A 24,187-nucleotide genomic window follows, 5' to 3' on the forward strand; every position below is an offset into this window, starting at 1 on the left:
TGAGCTGGTCGCAGGAGCCTACATTCGGCCAGAGGTGGGTAGAGTAGCCAGATAGTGTACTCAAGTAAGAGTACTGTTACTTTAGAGATTTATTACTCAAGTAAAAGTAAGGAGTAGTCACCCAAATATTTGCTTGAGTAAAAGTAAAAAGTATGTTGTGAAAAAACTACTCAAGTACTGAGTAACTGATGAGTAACCTGTTCGTTTAATGATGACGGCAACAAATAATGCACAAAAACATAAAAATAGCAATGAGCAGCTTCAGAGCCAGGAATATCTCTTAAGCAACTAAAACAATAATATTAAATAATAACACATTAACATAAAAATGATTAAGGGAAATTGAGCCACAATAGCTTAACAGCACCATAGGCTCAGTAGGCATATATTACAAAGGAAAATAACAAGTTAGCCTTTACGCAAACCATAAACTCTGATAGGTGTGGGCTGCACCTGGGAACACACTGTGCACTTCTGATTGGTGTGTGTGTGTGTGTGTGTGTGTGTGTGTGTGTGTGTGTGTGTGTGTGTGTGTGTGTGTGTGTGTGTGTGTGTGTGTGTGTGTGTGTGTGTGTGTGTGTGTGTGTGTGTGTGTGTGTGTGTGTGTGTGTGTGTGTGTCTATGAGGCTGCAGTGCGTTAATAAATGTCCCCACACGATGTACACGATGCTTGCCAATTGTATTGTACCATATGTCCCGGCAAGAAATCTGTGTTCAAAAAACTCCGGCTTATTAGTGATTCCCAGAGCCCAAAAAAAGTCTGCGGGCTATAGAGTGTTTTCTATTCGGGCTCCAGAACTCTGGAATGCCCTCCCGGTAAAAGTTAGAGATGCTACCTCAGTAGAAGCATTTAAGTCCCATCTTAAAACTCATTTGTATACTCTAGCCTTTAAATAGACCCCCTTTTTAGACCAGTTGATCTGCCGTTTCTTTTCTTCTCTCCTCTGCTCCCCTCTCCCTTGGGGAGGGGGAGTTGCACATGGCCATGGATGAAGTGCTGGCTGTCCAGAGTCGGGGACCCCGGGTGGACCGCTCACCTGTGCATCGGTTGGGGACGTCTCTGCGCTGCTGATCCGTCTCCGCTCGGAACGGTTTCCTGCTGGCCCAACTATGGACTGGACTCTCGCTGATGTGTTGGATCCACTGTGGACTGGGCTTTCACAATATTATGTCGGACCCACTTGACATCCATTGCTTTCGGTCTCCCCTAGAGAGGGGGGTTACCCACATATGCGGTCCTCTCCAAGGTTTCTCATAGTCATTCACATCCACGTCCCGCTGGGGTGAGTTTTTCCTTGCCCGTATGTGGGCTCTGTACCGAGGATGTCGTTGTGGCTTGTGCAGCCCTTTGAGACACTTGTGATTTAGGGCTGTATAAATAAACATTGATTGATTGATTGATACATTTGACAGGGAAGCTAACATCAGCCTACGGTTACAGCCAAAATATCTACTAACGTTACTTACCGTGATGTGCGTCCTCAAATTTGACGTTGAGTTCATGTAAGCCTAAGCTTGTTAATCATGTGACCGCCTGGCTCTGTTTGATTGGTGAAACGGAGTCAAACGTCACCAGTGACTGCATTTGATTGGTGAAACGCAGACATGCATAGATCCTACTTTGAAGTTCTGTCTGACAAACCAAAACAAACAAAGCGTGCATTAACAGATCGATAAAAATAAGTAGCGAGTAGCGAGCCAAATGTACATAAATGGAGCGGAGTAAAAGTAGCTTTTCTTCTCTATAAATATACTCAAGTAAAAGTAAAAGTATGTTGCAATAAAACTACTCTTAGAAGTACCCTTTATGGAATTGGTTAGCTGGACTCTCGACTCTATTGACACAATCTTTTCAACGAGGAAAAGAGGTTCTGGGGAGCCTGGCTGCCCTGATGGAACCATTGCTGCGGGGCACGTGAGAGATTCCTGGGACAAATGGAGAATCATGTGCCTCTCAGTCCTTTCCATCGAGGACGTGGAAGACATCTACCTATTTGGAACCATGATCGTGGGACATCTGCTGATTGGGCTGGGCATTGCTCTGGTGTATCGTCACATTCGGGGGACGATGGCAGCCACTCAAGGAGCCCAAAGGCTGTTCGTCGCAATGGACAGATTGGGCCGGGCTGTGGGATCACAGACTGTGGCGATTTCTGAACTGAATCGCAAGATGGATCACATCATGGAAAAGCTTGCTATAAAGGAAGGTTTGGATATGAGAGCCAGCATGGACGAATAGCACAGACAAGTCATTGTTAATGCCTGTTCGAGATAAAACAAAAATCCTTATCTATGATTTGACTCCCCTGAATGGCCTTATGAACATTTACACTTCACCCAAAGACAATGGGCATATATACAAACACACTCTCCACCCCCATCCAACGCCCCTCACCACCACTGCTTAATTCCTCTTCGGGGTTGTGGACGGCTAGTAGCGCTTTATAGCAGCAGGCCGGCCTCCATGGCCCCAAATCCCTGGACCCCCTTCCGAGGGTCCAGCCTTAGACTGACATTTTTTACTCTTCCCCCCTTTCCCAATGTCACCTTTTTCCCACCTTCTTTAAGGAGCGCCATAAGTGGCTGATCCGTTGGCGGTCCCGTCTTGTCTCCCTGTAACGTACGTCTGCTCTTAGTGGGACTGTGCCGAAAATGAAATTCCAGTTCTTATGTGTCTTGTACATGTTAAAGAATGGACAATAATAAAGCATCTTGAATCTTGAATCTTGAATTATCCCAAAAGTTACTCAAGTAGATGTAACGGAGTAAACGTAGCACGTTACTACCCACCTCTGCATTTGGCACGCGGCTGGCGACTACATGCAGTCTTCTCTCTGGGAAAGCAAGGAGAGGAGCGGTGGGTGGTGGGTGTTGCAAAAAGATGGGATGATAAAAACGTGACCCAAAACGGAAAAGGGTCATTACAGGCCCGACGTCAGAGTCAGGGCGAGTCGTGTACCGGAGCTGAAGACCACATGCGTGCACACATTCACAGCCGTACGCACGTCGGCGACGTCTGTGATGTCGGGTCTCCATCCGAAACCGGACTCCTCCCTAATGTTTACTGGGCTGGAAGGTGCACTCCTACTTGGACCACGTAGGCTCAAGTCCGCAGCACAGTGAGGTTTTGATGTGTCAAAACAAAAGAAAGAGAAAAGGCACAGAGCACCCGTCAGGATTTCTTATCATTTAAGTAAATACGGAACACTTCCCATTTCATCATATTTCCGGAAAGTTGGCTTCCCACTGACAAAGGCCAGAGTCTACTTCGCCCCCCGTTGTGTAAATATTCAATTAGTGAGCTTTACATAGCCTCGCTAGAGCCATTGCCCTCTGCTCCGCGTCTAAATGTACAACCCTCATCTTACACTACAGTTTGTTTACTGGGATATTTACACACTTGTGTACTAATAATGTATGGGAATTGTTTCATATACAGAAGGTGCCTGTGTTATATACACACTAGGGTTGTCTCGATACCAATATTTTGGTACCAGTACCAAACTGTATTTAGATACTTTTCGATACTTTTCTAAATAAAGGGGACCACAAAAAAATGGCATTATTGGCTTTATTTGAACAAAAAATCTTAGGGTACATGAAACATATGTTTATTATTGCAAGTTTGTCCTTAAATAAAATAGTGAACATACTAGACAACTTGTCTTTTAGTAGTAAGTAAACAAACAAAGGCTCCTAATTTAGTCTGCTGACATATGCAGTAACATATTGTGTCATTTTCCATTCTATTTTGTCAAAATTATAAAGGACAAGCTGTAAAAATGGATTATTAACTTGTTCATTTACTGTTAATATCTGCGTATTTTCTCTTTTAACATGTTCTATCTACACTTCTGTTCAAATGTAATAATCACTTATTCTTCTGTTGTTTGATACTTTACATTAGTTGTGGATGATACCACAAATTTGAGTATCGATCCGATACCGAGTAGTTACAGGATCATAAATTGGTCATAATTAGAGATGTCGATAAATGCTTTAAAATGTAATATCGGAAATTATCGGTATCGTTTTGTTTTTTTATCGGTATCGTTTTTTTTTGTTTTTTTTTATTTTTATTTTATTTTTTTATTAAATCAACATAAAAAACACAAGATACACTTACAATTAGTGCACCAACCCACCCACTCATTCACACAAAAGGGTTGTTTCTTTCTGTTATTAATATTCTGGTTCCTACATTATATATCAATATATATCAATACAGTCTGCAAGGGATACAGTCCGTAAGCACACATGATTGTGCGTGCTGCTGCTCCACTAATAGTACTAACCTTTAACAGTTAATTCTACTCATTTTCATTAATTACTAGCTTCTATGTAACTGTTTTTATATTGTTTTATATTTCCTTTTTTTTTTATTCAAGAAAATGTTTTTAATTTATTTATCTTATTTTATTTTATTATTATTTTTATGTGTTAATTCCACGACTGTATATATCGGTATCGGTTGATATCGGTATTGGTAATTAAAGAATTGGACAATATCGGAATATTGGATATCGGCCAAAAGCCATTATTGGACAACCCTAGTCATAATTTAAGTTCTCATGTGTCCAGGAACGTATTTCCAGAGTTTATGAATATAATATGAATTAAAAAATATATATTGGTGTAATCATAGTAGTATTCTGTAGTTACACTCCTGTACTTGGTATCATTACAGTGGATGTCAGGTGTAGATTAAAATTTGTTTACATTGTTACGCCGGTGAGCTACGGTGTGTAGTGAAGCATGTTTAGCTATTCCTCGTCCTGCAGTGATATTGATACTTGTAAAAAAAACGTACTTTATTTGTCGCCATGGAGACGAGGATTAGTGATTTAGAAGTAGCTAAAATCTGCCGATTGCGGATGGACGTTAGCCATTAACTAGCTAGCCATGTTTTAAAGCCCCTCTTCCTCAGGGCGTTTCAGTGTTATAACTAGGGATGATGTTCGAAACCGGTTCTCCCGGTTGTTCGATAAGAAAAGAACCGTTCGATAAGAAAAGAACCGATTCCATGGACTCGAATTTTTGAGAACCGGTTCCCGTTATCGAGGCCACTATAGTAAAGAAAAAGAGTTGGTTCTTTATTCATAATCCCTGGGAACGAATCCCGTCCCACAAGAAATGCCCTGTGGGACATCACAGGAAATGACGTAGCTCAGTCATTTCCTGTGATGTCACACAAGCAGCAAAAATAATGGACCGGAAAAAACGCCTCAAGGCATGGCTATTCACCTATAGTGATCACAGAGACAGGTTGTTTTTGTGTTACTGTATATATTTGTTTTTCCCACTTAATATACTTTGGGTAACAACAGTCAATATTTATTTTTTTTTTTTTTTTAGGGGGGTCACAGTCAATATTTATTTATTTATTTTTTTTAATTTTTTTCTTATAAAATAAAAGTGAGCTTTTGTCAAACCAAATATTGTGTTTTTTTCCATATACAACAACCTATCTGGATTCGATAAAAGAATCGATAAGGAATCGGTCCGATAAGAGGATTCGATAATGGGCTCGAACTCGATAATTTCTTATCAAACATCATCCCTAGTTATAACTTCACCTTTATCGTTAGTTTTTAGACCAAAACGCGTCCGTTCTCCCTTTTCGGTCTACACCCTGTGTCTGCTTGTAAGTACTCTGTGATTGTGCGCTGCCGAACATGCTCCTCGGCTCGTAAAACCAGCAATGTCATGACGTGACGACGATGCGCTGTCATGCCTGTAAAAAATAGAGTATAGTACCGTTTTTGATTCATGAGTACCACGATACTATACTAGTATACCGTACGACCCAAATACAGACATATATACAAATTAGGGCTGTCAAACGATTAAAATATTTAAACGCAATTAAACGCAGTTTGTTCATAGTTAACTCAAAATTTATGGTAGTTAAATATATTTTTTTGTTATTACTTAGTGTACCCTTGACGGATAATTTTCAAGTTCTAGTTAGTTTCTGTTTTTTAAACATTATGCTTTTTTTCAAACAGCGCAACACGAAAAGGACATAAACACGATTTTAATGAGAATAAAACAAACGACCTGCGGTGCGTTAATGTCTTACCAGATTTAGTATTTTGTAGGAATACAGAATTTGTATTCCTGGCTGTAGAAGCACTTGCATTCAGAGGACAGGAGCTACAATTCCATGTTTGGATACCAATTTATGTTAGAATAATTATGTATATATTATCACCCAACTCTTATGCTTAAGGGCCGTTGCTATAGTCATTATCAATTGTGCTGAAGTTGTACTGTTTCTATCTGTGCAAAGCCAGTCTCGTATCAGTGTTTGTTTCCAGAATCGGCCAAGGCCGAACATCGAGTGCCGTGACGCAGACAGAGTGATATCACGAGTATCAATACATTTGCATTTCATTAATAGTCATTGACCCAAGAACTGCAAAGCGAAGAGGAAGCAGGGCCAGACTCCCCTCCGGGCACCGCTTCTTTGAACTGTTTTTACGACCTTTTCTTTGAACTGTTCTGTAACCAAAGGCGATGGCTGTTTACGACCCCCGTCCCTTAGAAACAGCTGTTGCCATGTAATCAGGGAAAGTCCAAATAAAAGAGGAGGCGTACAATCTTTCGCCAGGGCGTGATGGAGACTGTACAAGAGTACAGCCCAGACACGCTCTCCTCAATTGAGCCAAATTTTTAATTCTGTCTCTGTTTAATTCCTTGCTTTTTGTCTTGTTTAATAGATGTCATCAGTGTTTGAACCTGACAATTGCGGACTATCAATCAGAACAGCTACTATGCACGTTATTTCAATCTTCCATAAAACATTTATTTAGGTGGAACTATCACTGATCACTGAGTACATTACAACATATGTTTGACAAAGCATGATCGTAATGTAAGACGATGTTTAATTGTTTTGGTAGCGTAGCGCTATTATTGTGAAGCCGGTGATTGGTACTAAAAGTGGTGTGTTGCGAAGTTTTGATGAAAGCCTCCGATAAAAGTGACCACAGACTTCCTCTCTACCGTTTTTTTTTTTTTTTTTGCAGAGCTTTTATTCCATTTTACTAAAGCAGTTCGAGTAATTATCTACATTTCGTGTTATCAATGCACTCAGCTGTAATGTCAACACAGATGTGAAAGCTCCAACTCTCTGCAAGGGGCAAAGCGCACCAGCAGGCTTTTTACTCAAATGATGTCATCATACGGTGGTCAAAGATTAAAAAAAAAAAGGTCTTGCTTTTTCGGAAGAATGACTTGCCATGGATTTGGATCCGAGATTTCCATAATGTCCCCCTTTCTTTGTGTATTTATGCTATTTGTATGTTAATGCCATTACATTTCCCTGTGCTACGGAAATGTAACACAAACCCCGTTTCCATATGAGTTGGGAAATTGTGTTAGATGTAAATATAAACAAATATAATATATTTTGCAAATAATCATTAACTTTAGAATTTGATGCCAGCAACACGTGACAAAGAAGTTGGGAAAGGTGGCAATAAATACTGATAAAGTTGAGGAATGCTCATCAAACACTAATTTGGAACATCCCACAGGTGTGCAGGCTAATTGGGAACAGGTGGGTGCCATGATTGGGTATAAAAGTAGATTCCATGAAATGCTCAGTCATTCACAAACAAGGACGGGGCGAGGGTCACCACTTTGTCAACAAATGCGTGAGCAAATTGTTGAACAGTTTAAGAAAAACCTTTCTCAACCAGCTATTGCAAGGAATTTAGGGATTTCACCATCTACGCTCCGTAATATCATCAAAGGGTTGAGAGAATCTGGAGAAATCACTGCACGTAAGCAGCTAAGCCCGTGACCTTCCATCCCTCAGGCTGTACTGCATCAACAAGCGACATCGGTGTGTAAAGGATATCACCACATGGGCTCAGGAACACTTCAGAAACCCACTGTCAGTAACTACAGTTGGTCGCTACATCTGTAAGTGCAAGTTAAAACTCTCCTATGCAAGGCGAAAACCGTTTATCAACAACACCCAGAAACGCCGTCGGCTTCGCTGGGCCTGAGCTCATCTAAGATGGACTGATACAAAGTGGAAAAGTGTTCTGTGGTCTGACGAGTCCACATTTCAAATTGTTTTTGGAAACTGTGGATGTCGTGTCCTCCGGACCAAAGAGGAAAAGAACCATCCTGGATTGTTATAGGCGCAAAGTTCAAAAGGCAGCATGTGTGATGGTATGGGGGTGTATTAGTGCCCAAGACATGGGTAACTTACACATCTGTGAAGGCACCATTAATGCTGAAAGGTACATACAGGTTTTGGAGCAACATATGTTGCCATCCAAGCAACGTTACCATGGACGCCCCTGCTTATTTCAGCAAGACAATGCCAAGCCATGTGTTACATCAACGTGGCTTCGTAGTAAAAGAGTGCGGGTACTAGACTGGCCCGCCTGTAGTCCAGACCTGTCTCCCATTGAAAATGTGTGGCGCATTATGAAGCCTGAAATAGCACAACGGAGACCCCCGGACTGTTGAACAACTTAAGCTGTACATCAAGCAAGAATGGGAAAGAATTCCACCTGAAAAGCTTCAAAAATGTGTCTCCTCAGTTCCCAAACCTTTACTGAGTGTTGTTAAAAGGAAAGGCCATGTAGCACAGTGGTGAACATGCCCTTTCCCAACTACTTTGGCACGTGTTGCAGCCATGAAATTCTAAGTTAATTATCATTTGCAAAAAATAAATAAAGTTTATGAGTTTGAACATCAAATATGTTGTCTTTGTAGCATATTCAATTGAATATGGGTTGAAAATGATTAGCAAATCATTGTATTCCGTTTATATTTACATCTTACACAATTTCCCAACTCATATGGAAACGGGGTTTGTAATTTATACACATAGCCTTTAAAATAGCACCCTTTTTTACACCAGTTGATTTGCCACCTGCGTGGAGAGATTATCTGGTGGCCACGGATCAGTTTCCATGGAGGACGCTCTAGCGGTTCCAAGTCGGTACCCACGGTGGACCACTCCCCTACGCATCAGTTGGTCACCTCTCTACACTGTGGATTGGTCTCCATGCAAGAGGTTCCCCCTGCTGACCTCCCAATGGACTGGACTCTTACATTATGACGTCTGGACCAGGGGTGGACCACTCCTCTACGCATCAGTCGGTGACGTCTCGGTGGCTCGACTTGTCTACATGAAGTGAAGTGAATTAAAGTAAAGTATGTTTATATAGCGCTTTTCTCTAGTGACTCAAAGCGCTTTACATAGTGAAACCCAATATCTCAGTTACATTTATACCAGTGTGGCTGGCACTGGGAGCAGGTGGGTAAAGTGTCTAGCCCAGTGGTTCTTAACCTGGGTTCGATCGAATCCTAGGGGTTCGGTGGAGCCTCTGCCGCGGAGGTCAAGACACACCAGACTCATCGGCGTATTATGTATACGGCAACAGCAGAAGTCAGACCGATTTGCAGGTGTGTACTTTGTTGTGAGTTTATGCACTGTGTTGGTTTTGTTCTTTGAACAAGGTGATGTTCGTGCACGGTTCATTTTGTGCACCAGTAAAAAAAACATAACTTTGTCTTGAATTTAAAAAACAACCCATTTTATTTGTCACTAAAGAAGGGTTCGGTGAATGCGCATATGAAACTGGTGGGGTTCGGTACCTCCAACAAGGTTAAGAACCACTGTTCTAGCCCAAGGACACATTGGCAGTGACGAGGATGGCAGAAGCTGGGATCAAACCTGGAACCCTCAAGTTGCTGGCACAACCTTTATCAACCGAGCCCCCGCTCACATGAAAGACCCTACTCTCCCCTCAGCATTGAACCGGTCCCTTCCAAGGTTTCTCATTGTTCCCATTGGTGTTGAGTTTTTCTTGCCCTGAATCAATCAATCAATCAATCAATCAATGTTTATTTATATAGCCCTAAATCACAAAAGTCTCAAAGGGCTGCACAAGCCACAACGACATCCTCGGCACAGAGCCCACACAAGGGACGTCGATGTGAATGACTATGAGAAACCTTGGGGAGGATCGCATATGTGGGTAACCCCCCCTCTAAGTACAGTCCCTAGTGGATCCAGCATATGTTGGTAACCCCCCCTCTAAGTACAGTCCCTAGTGGATCCAGCATATGTGGGCGACCCCCCCTCTAAGTACAGTCCCTAGTGGATCCAGCATATGTGGGTAACCCCCCCTCTAAGTACAGTCCCTAGTGGATCCAGCATATGTGGGTAACCCCCCCTCTAAGTACAGTCCCTAGTGGATTCAGCATATGTGGGCAACCCCCCTCTAAGTACAGTCCCTAGTGGATCCAGCATATGTGGGCAACCCCCCCTCTAAGTACAGTCCCTAGTGGATCCAGCATATGTGGGCAACCCCCCCCCCCCCCTCTAAGTACAGTCCCTAGTGGATTCAGTATATGTGGGTAACTCCCCCTCTAAGTACAGTCCCTAGTGGATCCAGCATATGTGGGTAACCCCCCCTCTAAGTACAGTCCCTAGTGGATCCAGCATATGTGGGCAACCCCCCTCTAAGTACAGTCCCTAGTGGATCCAGCATATGTGGGCAACCCCCCCTCTAAGTACAGCCCCTAGTGGATCCAGCATATGTGGGTAACCCCCCCTCTAAGTACAGTCCCTAGTGGATCCAGCATATGTGGGCAACCCCCCTCTAAGTACAGTCCCTAGTGGATCCAGCATATGTGGGCAACCCCCCCTCTAAGTACAGCCCCTAGTGGATCCAGCATATGTGGGTAACCCCCCCTCTAAGTACAGTCCCTAGTGGATCCAACATATGTGGGTAACCCCCCCCCCCCCCCCCCTCTAAGTAAGGTCCCTAGTGGATTCAGCATATGTGGGTAACCCCCCCCCCCCTCTAAGTACAGTCCCTAGTGGATTCAGCATATGTGGGTAACTCCCCCTCTAAGTACAGTCCCTAGTGGATCCAGCATATGTGGGTAACCCCCCCTCTAAGTACAGTCCCTAGTGGATCCAGCATATGTGGGCAACCCCCCTCTAAGTACAGTCCCTAGTGGATCCAGCATATGTGGGCAACCCCCCCTCTAAGTACAGTCCCTAGTGGATCCAGCATATGTGGGTAACCCCCCCTCTAAGTACAGTCCCTAGTGGATCCAACATATGTGGGTAACCCCCCCTCTAAGTACAGTCCGTAGTTGATCCAGCATATGTGGGTAACCCCCCCTGTAAGTACAGTCCCTAGTGGATCCAGCATATGTTGGTAACCCCCCCTCTAAGTACAGTCCCTAGTGGATTCAGCATATGTGGGTAACCCCCCCTCTAAGTACAGTCCCTAGTGGATCCAGCATATGTGGGCAACCCCCCCTCTAAGTACAGTCCCTAGTGGATCCAGCATATGTGGGCAACCCCCCCTCTAAGTACAGTCCCTAGTGGATCCAGCATATGTGGGTAACCCCCCCTCTATGTACAGTCCCTAGTGGATTCAGCATATGTGGGTAACCCCCCCTCTAAGTACAGTCCCTAGTGGATCCAGCATATGTGGGTAACCCCCCCCCCCCTCTAAGTACAGTCCCTAGTGGATCCAGCATATGTGGGTAACCCCCCCTCTAATGCCAGTCCCTAGTGGATCCAGCATATGTGGGTAACCCCCCCTCTAAGTACAGTCCCTAGTGGATCCAGCATATGTGGGTAACCCCCCCTCTAAGTACAGTCCCTAGTGGATCCAGCATATGTGGGCAACCCCCCCTCTAAGTACAGTCCCTAGTGGATCCAACATAACAGTGAGAGTTCAGTCCATAGTGGGGCCAGCAGAAGACCATCCCGAGCGGAGACAGGTCAGTAGCGCAGAGACGTCCCCAACCGATGCACGGGCGAGCGGTCCACCCCCGGGTCTCAGCTATGGACAGCCAGCACCTCATCCATGGTCACCGGAACCGGAATAACCCAGCGAGGGGGCAGAGGAGAAAAGAAAACGGCAGATCAACTGAACGTTGTTGTTGTTTGTCAAAGCCCTTTGAGGCATTTGTGATTAAGGGCTAAATAAATCAACTTTGATTGATTAAATCCTACTAATTGTGAAGCCATGTAGCATAGAGTCAGAAAACATAGGCTGTCAATACGTACCTTTGAGTTACACTTACCCACAAACTACCCAAACACGGACTTTCCCACTTGAAACACATTTTGATTCATAATAATATTGGAATGTTCAATCGGAACACTGAACAATATTACGGTCATGGGTCGAAAATGAGTTAATATCCTTGCTTCCTGTTACACATTTCCGAGCACTTGGAGTTTTTATGTTGCGGTTTTTGTGCGCACTCCAACCTCTCGTCATCAAAATTCCTTGACGTGATCAAGGGGGGGAAAGTCTTAAGTCAGAACATGTGGAAAAACGGACCAAATGTTCTGTCAAAATGAGCTGCTTTGCAATCAAAAACTACCAGTTGGTATTCCTGTTTGAACAAGGCTACCGTTATTTGCGTCAATGTGAATTTTCCTTGCGCTGTTATTGTCTACATCAGCGGTTCTTAACCTCGTTGGAGGTACCGAACCCCACCAGTTTCAAATGCGCATTCACCGAACCCTTCTTTAGTGAAAAATATTATTATATATATACGTGCATGAACATTACCTTGTTCCGAGAACAAAACCAACACAGTGCATGAACTCGCAACAAATTACTGTCAGGTTCAAACACCGAACTATCTATTACACAAGACAAGAAGAAAGGAATCAAGCAGAGACAGAGTTGAATTTTACTCATGAGGAGAGACGTATTGGGCTGTACACTCAGTTACAGTTTCCCCCTACGCTCTAAGGTACAGCCCCCGCGCTCCTCTATTTATTCAGGAGTTCCCTAGTTAACATCACTGAGGCTTCTTCTGAAGGGAGGGGTAATGCAAGCAGCCCCCAGTAGACACAAGACGAGATTATTCAGAATGGAAAGTCTACCCCAGGGCAGCTGTGGCTATGAAAGTAGCTTACCACCACCAGGTGTGAATGAATGATGGGTTCTACATTTAAAGCGACTTTGAGTCCTTAGAAAAGCGCTATATAAATCCCAGGTATTATTATTATTATTATAATTATTATTCAGAATGGAAATGTGCTGACACTCGTGATTTCGCCCTGTCTCTGTTTTGTCTGCGTTGAGGTACTCGATGTCCGTACTTGGCTGTCAGCAGGCAGGGTCTGGAAACAAACTGCTGACACGAGACAACTCGCAAAGCAAGATTACAAGTTGTGCCTTTGCACAGACAGAAAAGTACAACTTCGGCACAACTGATAATAACTATAGCAACGGCCTTTAAGCATAAGAGTTGTGTGATAACGTATACATAATTATTCTGACATTTACACACCTGCAAATCAGATAGAAAATTAAAGGGAACATTGTTTGGGGGTATCCATAATACGCAGATAGGGAGAAGTTTTTATTTGTGTGTCTTGACCTTCGCCGAACTCCTGAGACCGACTCACCGAACCCCTAGGGTTCGATCGAACCCAGGTTAAGAACCACTGGTCTACATGCTAACTGGTAAGAAGACACAATGAAGAAAATATATAGTATAAAATAAATCCGTACACTCGTAGCGCTAGTGACAAAGTCCAAACGAGGTATGTCTACACATATAGTTCATTTTGATAGTTATTTCGTTTGAGGACAACTTTAGCGTATGCTAAATAGCGTTGGGTAGCTCTTTTTGACAGAACACTGGCGCTCAAAAATGAGAGAAAAAGAAGGTATGCCGCTAATATTCAATTTTGTGTCCTCTTCTACTGATGTTTTCCTCATAATGCTTGAGGAAACACAGGCTATGGGAAGAGCAGGGAAGTCCGTATATTTATTTGTTTGCTCATAATGTTAACCATATAAATTTGGAAATAATCATGGACCAGGGCAACAAAAACATGCAATTACGTGATCAAAATAATAGTTTTACAGTCCTTCATCTACACTGTCTATGCGGGGAAATAGGCTACAGTTCTGTAGATGACGTCACACCAAGAGGGGCGGCATGTCGAGTCTGGCAATGGAAAGAGGGCTTTCCAAGTACAGTTAGTTATGTACCGATTACTCAAAAACAAATTTATATTGTGGGAAATGACTGCCAGATTCATTTTTGGGAGCAAAAAATATATAAAGAGAACTTGTTCGTAAAATTTCGGCCATCTGGACGCTGTGGGTCCTTTACTGAAACGTGTTGATCATGCCCATGGGGGTATGGTCAGGTCTGCTGGTGTAAACAATGGGAAAATGTGAGGAGCCCTTCCTCCTGTGACGTCACGCTACTTCCGGTACAGGCAAGGCTTTTTTTTAATCAGCGACCAAAAGTTGCGAACTTTATCGTCGTTGTTCTCTACTAAATCCTTTCAGCAAAAATATGGCAATATCGCGAAATGATCAAGTATGACACATAGAATGGATCTGCTATCCCCGTTTAAATAAAAACATTTCATTTCAGTAGGCCTTTAACTTAAACAATGAGATTCAACCTTATAGTCTTATTGGATGCTCAACATTGGGTAACATAGAACATTTACATATATAGTCATCTGTTTTATCAAAAATAATAATAAATTAGAACAATAAATAGTCGGTCATTTATTCCAAGCAGCAGAGCTATCAAAAGCCTTATTACAAAAGACGAGCAAACTCAACACTGCTGTTCTTTTTCTGCTCCACGGCTGATAACGACCCCAAAATAGTGATGGATGACCCAATTCAGGAGCTAGAAACGCACTGGAAGAAGACGGCGCCGGGTCAGCGTGTTAAGACTCCCCAGGAATGTGGTCCTTGTTCCGTGCCACCCCCCGGCCCCATCCCACCGCCTCAAACCTTGCCTGGAATGGCGTCCATGTCTGATGGGTGGAATACATGTTTCTCAGCCGCAAACACCTTGCTATCACTGTAGCTTTGGCGTGAGGGGAAGGGGGGTGGGGGACTGTTGGAAAAGAGGCATGCCGAGTGGGAAACCGGGTTTGGATAGATAACCTCGCCAGTCGGACTCCTTGCGTGGTGCCTACGTATCAGGAGGCCACAGGAGGCGGGCTTGGAGAGTTCAGGTTGCTTTAAGGAGGTCATTTCACTGAAGTGCTGATTAGTGTTTGCATCAAGTGATAAGTGGAGGGAAACACATGTCATGGGGGGGGGGGGAGCACTGGCCCACTAGTTCCCACAGAACCCTGAAGAATGTGTTTAGTTCCGAACAACATTTTAGTTGTGAGACCTCATCTCCACTGTGTCGGAAACTTGGCAACTATTATTCATAATAAATACAATGTACAGAATCCTTCGGACCACACCTGACACAACGGTCAATGCACTTCAGCTCTTTCCAAGAGCGTCAACTATCTACAGCCACACTCGGCTACGGCCATGCCTTCGTACTTGTGCTTGTACGTCACCACGCCTGTGTCGTCCAGGTACAGAAGCGAGATCGGATCCAGCTTGGTGGGCACGCAACACGCCCGCGCCGCCCTCTGAGGACTGTTGATGTTCACCAGTGTCTGGACGATGGCGTGTTTAGTAGGCGTGACGTGTTTCGTCAGCGGGAACGAGCACGTCCCCGAGCACTCGTAGGCGTCGTAGTCGCTGGGCGCCAGGATCCAGCTGTCCCAGCCGATGTCCTTGAACTCCACATGTAGAGGTTGTCTCCTGCAATGGTTGCCCTTGGCGTTGCGGCGGATACGCGGGGTTGTATCGTAGATCAGATTGGAGCGCATTTGTATCAGGTCCGCTTCGTCCGGCTCTGACTCGTCGTCGGCGTCATACCCGTCCCACAAGTCGTTCTCTTGGTCGTTTTGGAGGATGACGTTGGCTTCGTGGTCAATCATTTCACTCAGCTCATGCTTGTTATCTCGATGGTCGCTGCTTTGGTCATCGGAGAAAACAATCAGCAGAGGTTTGTGCTTTTCCTTGTTGCTGGTGTCGATCTTCATGTTTCCTGCCGTGTTCTCAATTTCGTTTTCCTCCCTGAACCCTTGAGCCTCGACCTCAAGCGCCACGCTGTCAATGTGCACCTCCAATCGATGCGTGGTGCCGCGCTCGGACGTACGCCACCGCAGGACGGAAGAGGTGAGGTCAAACGCTTCCCAGCCGTCGTCCGTGCCGAACACTTGCCGCGAAGCCAACTCCACCAGCTCTACCTCTACGAGGACGTTCTCATGAGTGGTGTTGTCATCTCCGTCGCCAGGTACCACCTCGTAGATGGTGACCCTGCGGTCCACGCCGGCGTACAAACGGCGGTCGGTCTGGACGAGGGTATAGAGGCGGAGCTCGGCGGCCGTGATGCGCTCGTGGTGGGGGACGGACACGTTGAAGAGAAGTGGGTGGCGCCTTACGCCTCCGACACCCACGGCACTTGAAGAAAAATCTGGGGAATAAAGAAAACAAATTCAGATTTTAAATTAAAGTTGACTATTTATTGTCATTTTGTTATTTGTGCAAAGTTTAGTAACTTAAAGGCCTACTGAAACCCACTACTACCGACCACGCAGTCTGATAGTTTATATATCAATGATGAAATCTTAACATTATAACACATGCCAATACGGCCGGGTTAACTTATAAAGTGACATTTTAAATTTGCCGCTAAACTTCCGGTTCGAAACGCCTCTGAGGATGACGTATGCGTGTGACGTAGCCCGGCGAACACGGGTATGCCTTCCACATTGAAGCCAATACGAAAAAGCTCTGTTTTCATTTCATAATTCCACAGTATTCTGGACATCTGTGTTCATGAATCTGTTGCAATCATGTTCATTGCATTATGGAGAAGGAAGCTGAGCAAGCAAAGAAGAAAGTTGTCGGTGCGAAATGGACGTATTTTTCGAACGTAGTCAGCAACAACAGGACACAGCCGGCGCTTCTTTGTTTACATTCCCGAAAGATGCAGTCAAGATGGAAGAACTCGGATAACAGAGACTCTAACCAGGAGGACTTTTGACTTCGATACACAGACGCCTGTAGAGAACTGGGACAACACAGACTCTTACCAGGATTACTTTGATTTGGATGACAAAGACGCAGACGTGCTACTGTGAGTATGCAGCTTTGGCTTCTAAACATTTGATCGCTTGACCGTATGTGTGCAACTTTTTTTTGCGTATGTACGTAACTTTTTTTAAATATATAAGCTTTATGAACCTTGGGTTAGGTGAACGGTCTTTTGGGCTGAGTGATTGTGTGTGTTGATCAGGTGTTTGAATTGTATTGGCGTGTTCTATGGAGCTAGGAGCTAGCTTAGGAGCTAGGAGCTAGCATAACAAACACGCAGGTGTTTTTATGCAGGATTAATTTGTGGCATATTAAATATAAGCCTGGTTGTGTTGTGGCTAATAGAGTATATATATGTCTTGTGTTTATTTACTGTTGTAGTCATTCCCAGCTGAATATCAGGTCACCCCCGGCTCTCACAGCATCTTCCCTATCTGAATAGCTTCAACTCCCCACTAGTCCTTCACTTGCACTTTACTCATCCACAAATCTTTCATCCTCGCTCAAATTAATGGGGAAATTGTCGCTTTCTCGGTCCGAATCTCTCTCACTTCATGCGGCCATCATTGTAAACAATAGGGAACTTTGCGTATATGTTCAACTGACTACGTCACGCTACTTCCGGTAGGGGCAAGCCTTTTTTTTTATCAGATACCAAAAGTTGCAATCTTTATCGTCGTTGTTCTATACTAAATCCTTTCAGCAAAAATATGGCAATATCGCGAAATGATCAAGTATGACACATAGAATAGATCTGCTATCCCCGTTTAAATAAAAAAAATTCATTTCAGTAGGCCTTTAAGAGTTAAATATTGACGCTGGATGTTTCACTTTGAGGCAGTCAATCAATGCTCAAAGCTAACAATTTAGCCAAATTTAAGAAAATGTGATGAACCATAAAGACATATTACAACATGGTGTTATAACGAACTATTTAAAAATCCACCCATTATAAACGGAGATGTTTGCAACTTGCTCAAAATGATATTTTTGAAACTAGAACAACAAAGGCAAGGTTATTTCACGACATGTGGTTTAAAACAGCTTTTTTTTTTGGTTTTCTAAATGTCTATTGTTTTACAAATACTACCGTAATTTCCGGACTATAAGGCGCACCTGACTATAAGCCGCACCAGCTAAATTTAGGGGAAAATACAGATTGCTCCATATATAAGCCGCACCCGACTATAAGCCGCAGGCGTTTTGATGGGCTTTTGACAAAAACAAGAAAGTTTGATCATATTACGCCTATACTGGCTCACTTGCACTGGCTTCCTGTGCACTTAAGATGCGACTTTAAGGTTTTACTACTTACGTATAAAATACTACACGGTTTAGCTCCAGCCTATCTCGCCGATTGTATTGTACCATATGTCCCGGCAAGAAATCTGCGTTCAAAGAACTCCGGCTTATTAGTGATTCCCAGAGCCAAAAAAAAGTCTGCGGGCTATAGAGCGTTTTCTATTCGGGCTCCAGTACTCTGGAATGCCCTCCCGGTAACAGTTAGAGATGCTACCTCAGTAGAAGCATTTAAGTCCCATCTTAAAACTCATTTGTATAATCTAGCCTTTAAATAGACCCCCCCTTTTTTAGACCAGTTGATCTGCCGTTTCTTTTCTTCTCTCCTCTTCTCCCCTGTCCCTTGCGAGGGGGAGTTGCATAGGTCCGGTGGCCATGGATGAAGTGCTGGCTGTCCAGAGCCGGGACCCCGGGTGGACCACTAGCCTGTGCATCGGTTGGGGACATCTCTGCGCTGCTGACCCGTCTCCGCTCGGGATGGTTTCCTGTTGGCCCCGCTGTGGACTGGACTCCCGCTGATGTGTTGGATCCACTGTGGACTGGACTTTCACAATGTTATGTCAGACCCACTCGACATCCGTTGCTTTCGGTCTCCCCTAGAGGGGGGGGGGGGGGGGGGTTACCCACATATGCGGTCCTCTCCAAGGTTTCTCATAGTCATTCACCGACGTCCCACTGGGGTGAGTTTTTCCTTGCCCGTATGTGGGCTCTGTACCGAGGATGTCGTTGTGGCTTGTACAGCCCTTTGAGACACTTGTGATTTAGGGCTATATAAATAAACATTGATTGATTGATTGATTGATTGATTGATGATGTGTAATTACCATAGTATATAGGGTATCAGTTCTTTATGCTGCCGTCTCCAACGTCTCACCATTGATTCATTGATGTCAAGGGTACGTGCAGCAGCTCTATTCCCTTCTTTGACAGCCAGATCGATTGCCTTTAACTTAAAAGCAGCATCATATGCACTTCTCCGTTTGTTTTCCATATTGAGGGTGTTTGCATGAACACTTCCTTCGCGCAAACTGTCGCTGACGCTCTCCTACTCTTTGTTTTGCTCTCGTTACCTGGCGCCAGATGTCTGCCTCGGTCTCGCGCATCCTCGGTAGTGCGCGCCCCCCTGGTTACCGTAAGCCGTAAAAAAGCCGCACCGTTGTATAAGCCGCAGGGACCAGAACGAGGGGGAAAAGTAGCGGCTTATAGTCCGGAAATTACGGTAAATATATTGAACGCAAATTGTTAGTCGGCCCGAATGAAAAGGCTTTCTCGTGTACATGCGCATGCCCGAAGTGTGCACAGATACACAAGCGGTTAAATAAATCGCACTAAAACAGTGGTTCTTAACCTTGTTGGGGGTACCGAACCACACCAGTTTCATATGCGCATTCACCGAACCCTTCTTTAGTGAAAAATAAAATGTTGTTTTTTTTCAAATTCAAGACAAAGTTATATGTTTTTGGTAACACTTTAGTATGGGGAACATATTCTAAGTAACAAAGACTTAGTTTAGAGTTATTTGGTTAGGGTTAGGGTTAGGGTTAGGGTTAGAGGGTTAGGGTTAGAGGGTTAGAGGGTTAAGGTTATAATAAGGCCGTGCCAAATAAGGCATTAATAAGTACTTAATAATGACTAGTTAAGAGCCAATATGTTACTAATTTGCATGTTAATAAGCAACTAATTAATGGTGAATATGTTCCCCATACTAAAGTGTTACCTTGTTATTTTACTGGTGCACAAAATGAACCGTGCATGAACATCACCTTGTTCAAACAACAAAACCAACACAGTGCATAAACTCACAACAAATTACACACCTGCAAATCAGTCAGCTGTTGTCGTATCCGTAATACGCCGATAGGGAGAAGTTTTTATTTACACGATGAGTCGGGTGTGTTTTGACCTCCGCCGAACCCCTGAGGACGACTCACCGAACCCCTAGGGTTCCATCGAACCCAGGTTAAGAACCGCTGCTCTAATACAAGACCCAAATTGATTGGTGAACTTGATTTGAGCTTAGACTTTAGAACGCAAACAGACTCGTCACATGCTTACATTTGTACAATTCAACATGCCTGAAAAGGAGTAGGAAGAAGCGGACCTTATTCAATCCGACCTTACTGATAATTCGTCCGCATCATAACTGACACAACTGTGTTTAATTCCAGTGAGAAAAGAAATTGAAGGTGTTTATAGCTTCCAAAGTGCTAAGGAAAAGGAATAGGAATAAAAAGGGAATAACGTTAAGATTGTTAATAATAAATAGAATCAATTAATACATTAAATAAGGACAAGTACATTTAAAAAAATGTAGGCCATATATGAAAATACTATACTATCCATCCATCCATATAATATAAAAAATCCCAAAATAAATTTCCAGAGTAATTTTGGGGTATACACTACCGTTCAAAAGTTTGGGGTCACATTGAAATGTCCTTATTTTTGAAGGAAAAGCACTGTACTTTTCAATGAAGATGACTTTAAACTAGTCTTAACTTTAAAGAAATACACTCTATACATTGCTAATGTGGTAAACGACTATTCTAGCTGCAAATGTCTGGTTTTTGGTGCAATATCTACATAGGTGTATAGAGGCCTCATTTCCAGCAACTATCACTCCAGTGTTCTAATGGTACAATGTGTTTGCTCATTGGCTCAGAAGGCTAATTAATGATTAGAAAACCCTTGTGCAATCATGTTCACACATCTGAAAACAGTTTAGCTCGTCACAGAAGCTACAAAACTGACCTTCCTTTGAGCAGATTGAGTTTCTGGAGCATCACATTTGTGGGGTCAATTAAACGCTCAAAATGGCCAGGAAAAAGAGAACTTTCATCTGAAACTCGACAGTCTATTCTTGTTCTTAGAAATGAAGGCTATTCCACAAAATTGTTTGGGTGACCCCAAACTTTTGAACGGTAGTGTAAATAATAATAATAATAAATCGTATTTATAAGGCGCCTTTCTGGGGCACTCAAGGACACCGTACAAAATCAAAACGATAAAATCAAATTGGATAAAAACAACAACAACAAAGATAGAAAAGAAAAGATGATTACAATGAATAAGCAGTCAGGAATAGGTGTGGTTTGAATCTTGATTTGAGGAGGGACATTGAGTCTAAGTTACCAAATAATGCAATAACTTGGACAAGCTCATGCAACACTGTCGAGAAAAAGCTTACCTTAGGGATGTGCCGATCGATTAGTCACCGATCAGTATCAGGACGAGTTTCAAAGAAAAGTATGTAATCGTCATTGCTGATTAACTAATTTTATTGCAGATCACAAACACCGATCACCTCTGGCTGACACTTTTTATCTGTAGTTCCCCGGCTGACGAGCAGCTAGCAGCTAATTATGTGTCTCCATACACAGCTAATCACTTCCATTACGGCCAAAAATGCCTTTCTTGGTATTTTAAGTATCATTATTAAGTATCACTGTCACTGGGTATTTCAAGTATCATTGTTAAGTATCACTGTCACTGGGGAGGATAAGGCGGAACATTTTACACACAGAGAAAGAGAATAAGGAAAAAGTTCAAATATTGAGTGGATATTGTTAAACTGAAGAGAAATGTATATGTAATTAGTATCGGTATTGATCCCACTCATGAATGATCAGAATCGGAAGTGTAAAACGTCCCCTAGCTCACATGCAAAGGCTTTAGTTCAGGAGTTTTACCCAAAAGCCGAGCAGACTTACCCTCGTTTTTGAAGCTGCGGATGATGCTGGCAACGGGCTGGGTAGTGCGGTCGTTGGCGAAGCGGTTGTAGAGCTCCATCATGTACTCCGGTGGCTCCTCTCGTATGCTTCCAGGTGGCAGCGGAGGCGGACCCAGGCCGGACATGTTGAACGTCTGCAAAAACTGCTCTTTCAAGCTCTCTAGGACCCCCTGCCTGTTCGGGTTGCTCTCCTGCTCCGAACGGGACGGGTTGGCCGCCCCTCCCAGAACGTCCCGTGTCCCCGTAACCGGCCGAGGCCTCCGGTCCGTATTGGAGATGGGGCTGCTCTGTCCGCAGAGAGGCCCGTGGAGCAACAGGAGGGCCCAAAGCAAGAGAAAAGTTTTGGTGCTGCAAATAGTTCCCAATAAATAAAACAAAATGCTCGCCATGGAGATCAAAAATCCCGCAGCTTGCTTTCTGCAGTCCCTGTCAATAAAAAGTGTTGTTGACCTTTGCTGCGTTTTCTGCGGTAGTGTGTGAGTCACACGCCACCTTGCAGTGCTCACCAAGCACACCTTTTCACGTAAGGTGCAGCAGGTCCGAAGGCAGTGACAGCTTCTTAGTGGCGTCCATTGACTCATCTCTGTGGCGTCTGATGCTCTTTCTGCGCTTTGCTCTGTCGACCCAGCTTTTTCTCGCAGTCTCTTATCTACGATATGGTGGGCTCTGCTCTCTGCTTGTAGTGTGTGTGTGGGTGTGTGTGTGTGTGTGTGGGTGTGTGCGTGCCCTCAACTGTGTGTGATGCACACAAGTGTGTATCTCACAACTTCCTTAATGAGGATTTTGTAAACACGGTCCTGTAGCTTCTTCCTTGTGGAAGTGCTGTTTTGTTTGGGTGGGTGCACCAGAGTTGATTCCCTTCGTTTGTTTATTTGCTTTGCAAATGGCAGACTTCTGCTAGCCGTTGTTGTGTTGGATTGGATTTAACAGCAATATGAATCACTTGTCCAAACGAAATTGAAATGTAATGAGCTGTGAGGCCTAATGACAAAGAATGAAGCACACCAATCTCTCCTCACATTTCCTGGAGCCCAGGACTGTCCAAACTTTATCCAGAAGGGGTCGTTAGGATACAAATCTAAGGATAGGGGACCACTTTGATGCACTTTGTACATTTAAAGGCCTACTGAAAGCCACTACTACCGACCACGCAGTCTGATAGTTTATATATCAATGATGAAATACGGCCGGGTTAACTTATAAAGTGCCATTTTAAATTTCCCGCCACACTTCCGGGTTGAAAACGTCTATGTATGATGACGTATGCGCGTGACGTCAATGGTTGATACGGAAGTATTCGGACACCATTGAATCCAATACAAAAAAGCTCTGTTTTCATCGCAAAATTCCACAGTATTCTGGACATCTGTGTTGGTGAATCTTTTGCAATTTGTTTAATGAACAATGGAGAGTGCAAAGAAGAAAGCTGTAGGTGGGATCGGTGTGTTAGCGGCGGACTACGGCAACACAACCAGGAGGACTTTGAGATGGATAGCAGATGCGCTACCGTGAGTACGCAGCTTTGGCTTCCAAACATTTGATCGCTTGCCCGTACGTTCGTGTCGCTATGTGCATGTCACCTACGTAACTTTGGGGAAATATATGTTTCTTGCCGACTCTGATGGCGGCCGGGGTGTCGTCGAAAGTCGTCCCGTAGCTAAGTTAGCTTCAATGGCGTCGTTAGCAACAGCATTGTTAAGCTTCGCCAAGCTGGAAATTATTAACCGTGTATTTACATGTCCATGGTTTAATAGTATTGTTGATCTTCTGTCTATCCTTCCAGTCAGGGGTTTATTTCTTTTGTTTCTATCTGCATTTGAGCCCGATGCTATCACGTTAGCTCAGTAGCTAAAGAGCTTCGCCGATGTATTGTCGCGGAGATAAAAGTCACTGTGAATGTCCATTTCGCGTTCTCGACTCTCATTTTCAAGAGGATGTAGTATCCGAGGTGGTTTAAAATAAAAAATCCGTGATCCACAATAGAAAAAGGAGAGAGTGTGGAATCCAATGAACCCTTGTACCTAAGTTACGGTCAGAGCGGAAAAAAAAGATACGTCCTGCACTGCCTCTCTATTCCTTCACTCTCACTTTCCTCATCCACGAATCTTTCATTCTCGCTCAAATTAATGGGGTAATCGTCCCTTTCTCGGTCCGAATCTCTCTCGCTGCATTGTAAACAATGGGAAAATGTGAGTAGCCCTTCCTCCTG

The 24,187-nt window shown here is 43.8% G+C and overlaps 1 protein-coding gene across 1 annotated transcript; it reads right to left on the reverse strand.

Annotated features, from left to right (window-relative positions):
• Window positions 1–14,810: 14,810 nt before the first annotated feature.
• bmp10 (bone morphogenetic protein 10) lies at window positions 14,811–22,578 on the reverse strand. Its single transcript, XM_062049680.1, has 2 exons — window positions 21,959–22,578; window positions 14,811–16,326 (listed from the first exon to the last, which is right to left on the reverse strand). The coding sequence occupies exons 1-2, from the start codon at window positions 22,557–22,559 to the stop codon at window positions 15,302–15,304; spliced, it is 1,626 nt and encodes a 541-aa protein (XP_061905664.1). The 5' UTR covers window positions 22,560–22,578; the 3' UTR covers window positions 14,811–15,301.
• Window positions 22,579–24,187: the final 1,609 nt, after the last annotated feature.

Source organism: Entelurus aequoreus, linkage group LG06, assembly GCF_033978785.1.
Source record: "Entelurus aequoreus isolate RoL-2023_Sb linkage group LG06, RoL_Eaeq_v1.1, whole genome shotgun sequence".
Lineage (NCBI taxonomy): Eukaryota > Metazoa > Chordata > Actinopteri > Syngnathiformes > Syngnathidae > Entelurus > Entelurus aequoreus.

Bases quoted from the DNA above. Each gene is read 5' to 3' on its own strand.
- bmp10 (XM_062049680.1), bottom strand. From the start codon at position 22,559: ATGAGTCAATGGACGCCACTAAGAAGCTGTCACTGCCTTCGGACCTGC. The intron at 16,327-21,958 runs GTAAGTCTGCTC...TTTATTCCCCAG, and splicing joins CCGCAGCTTCAAAAACGAGG to ATTTTTCTTCAAGTGCCGTG.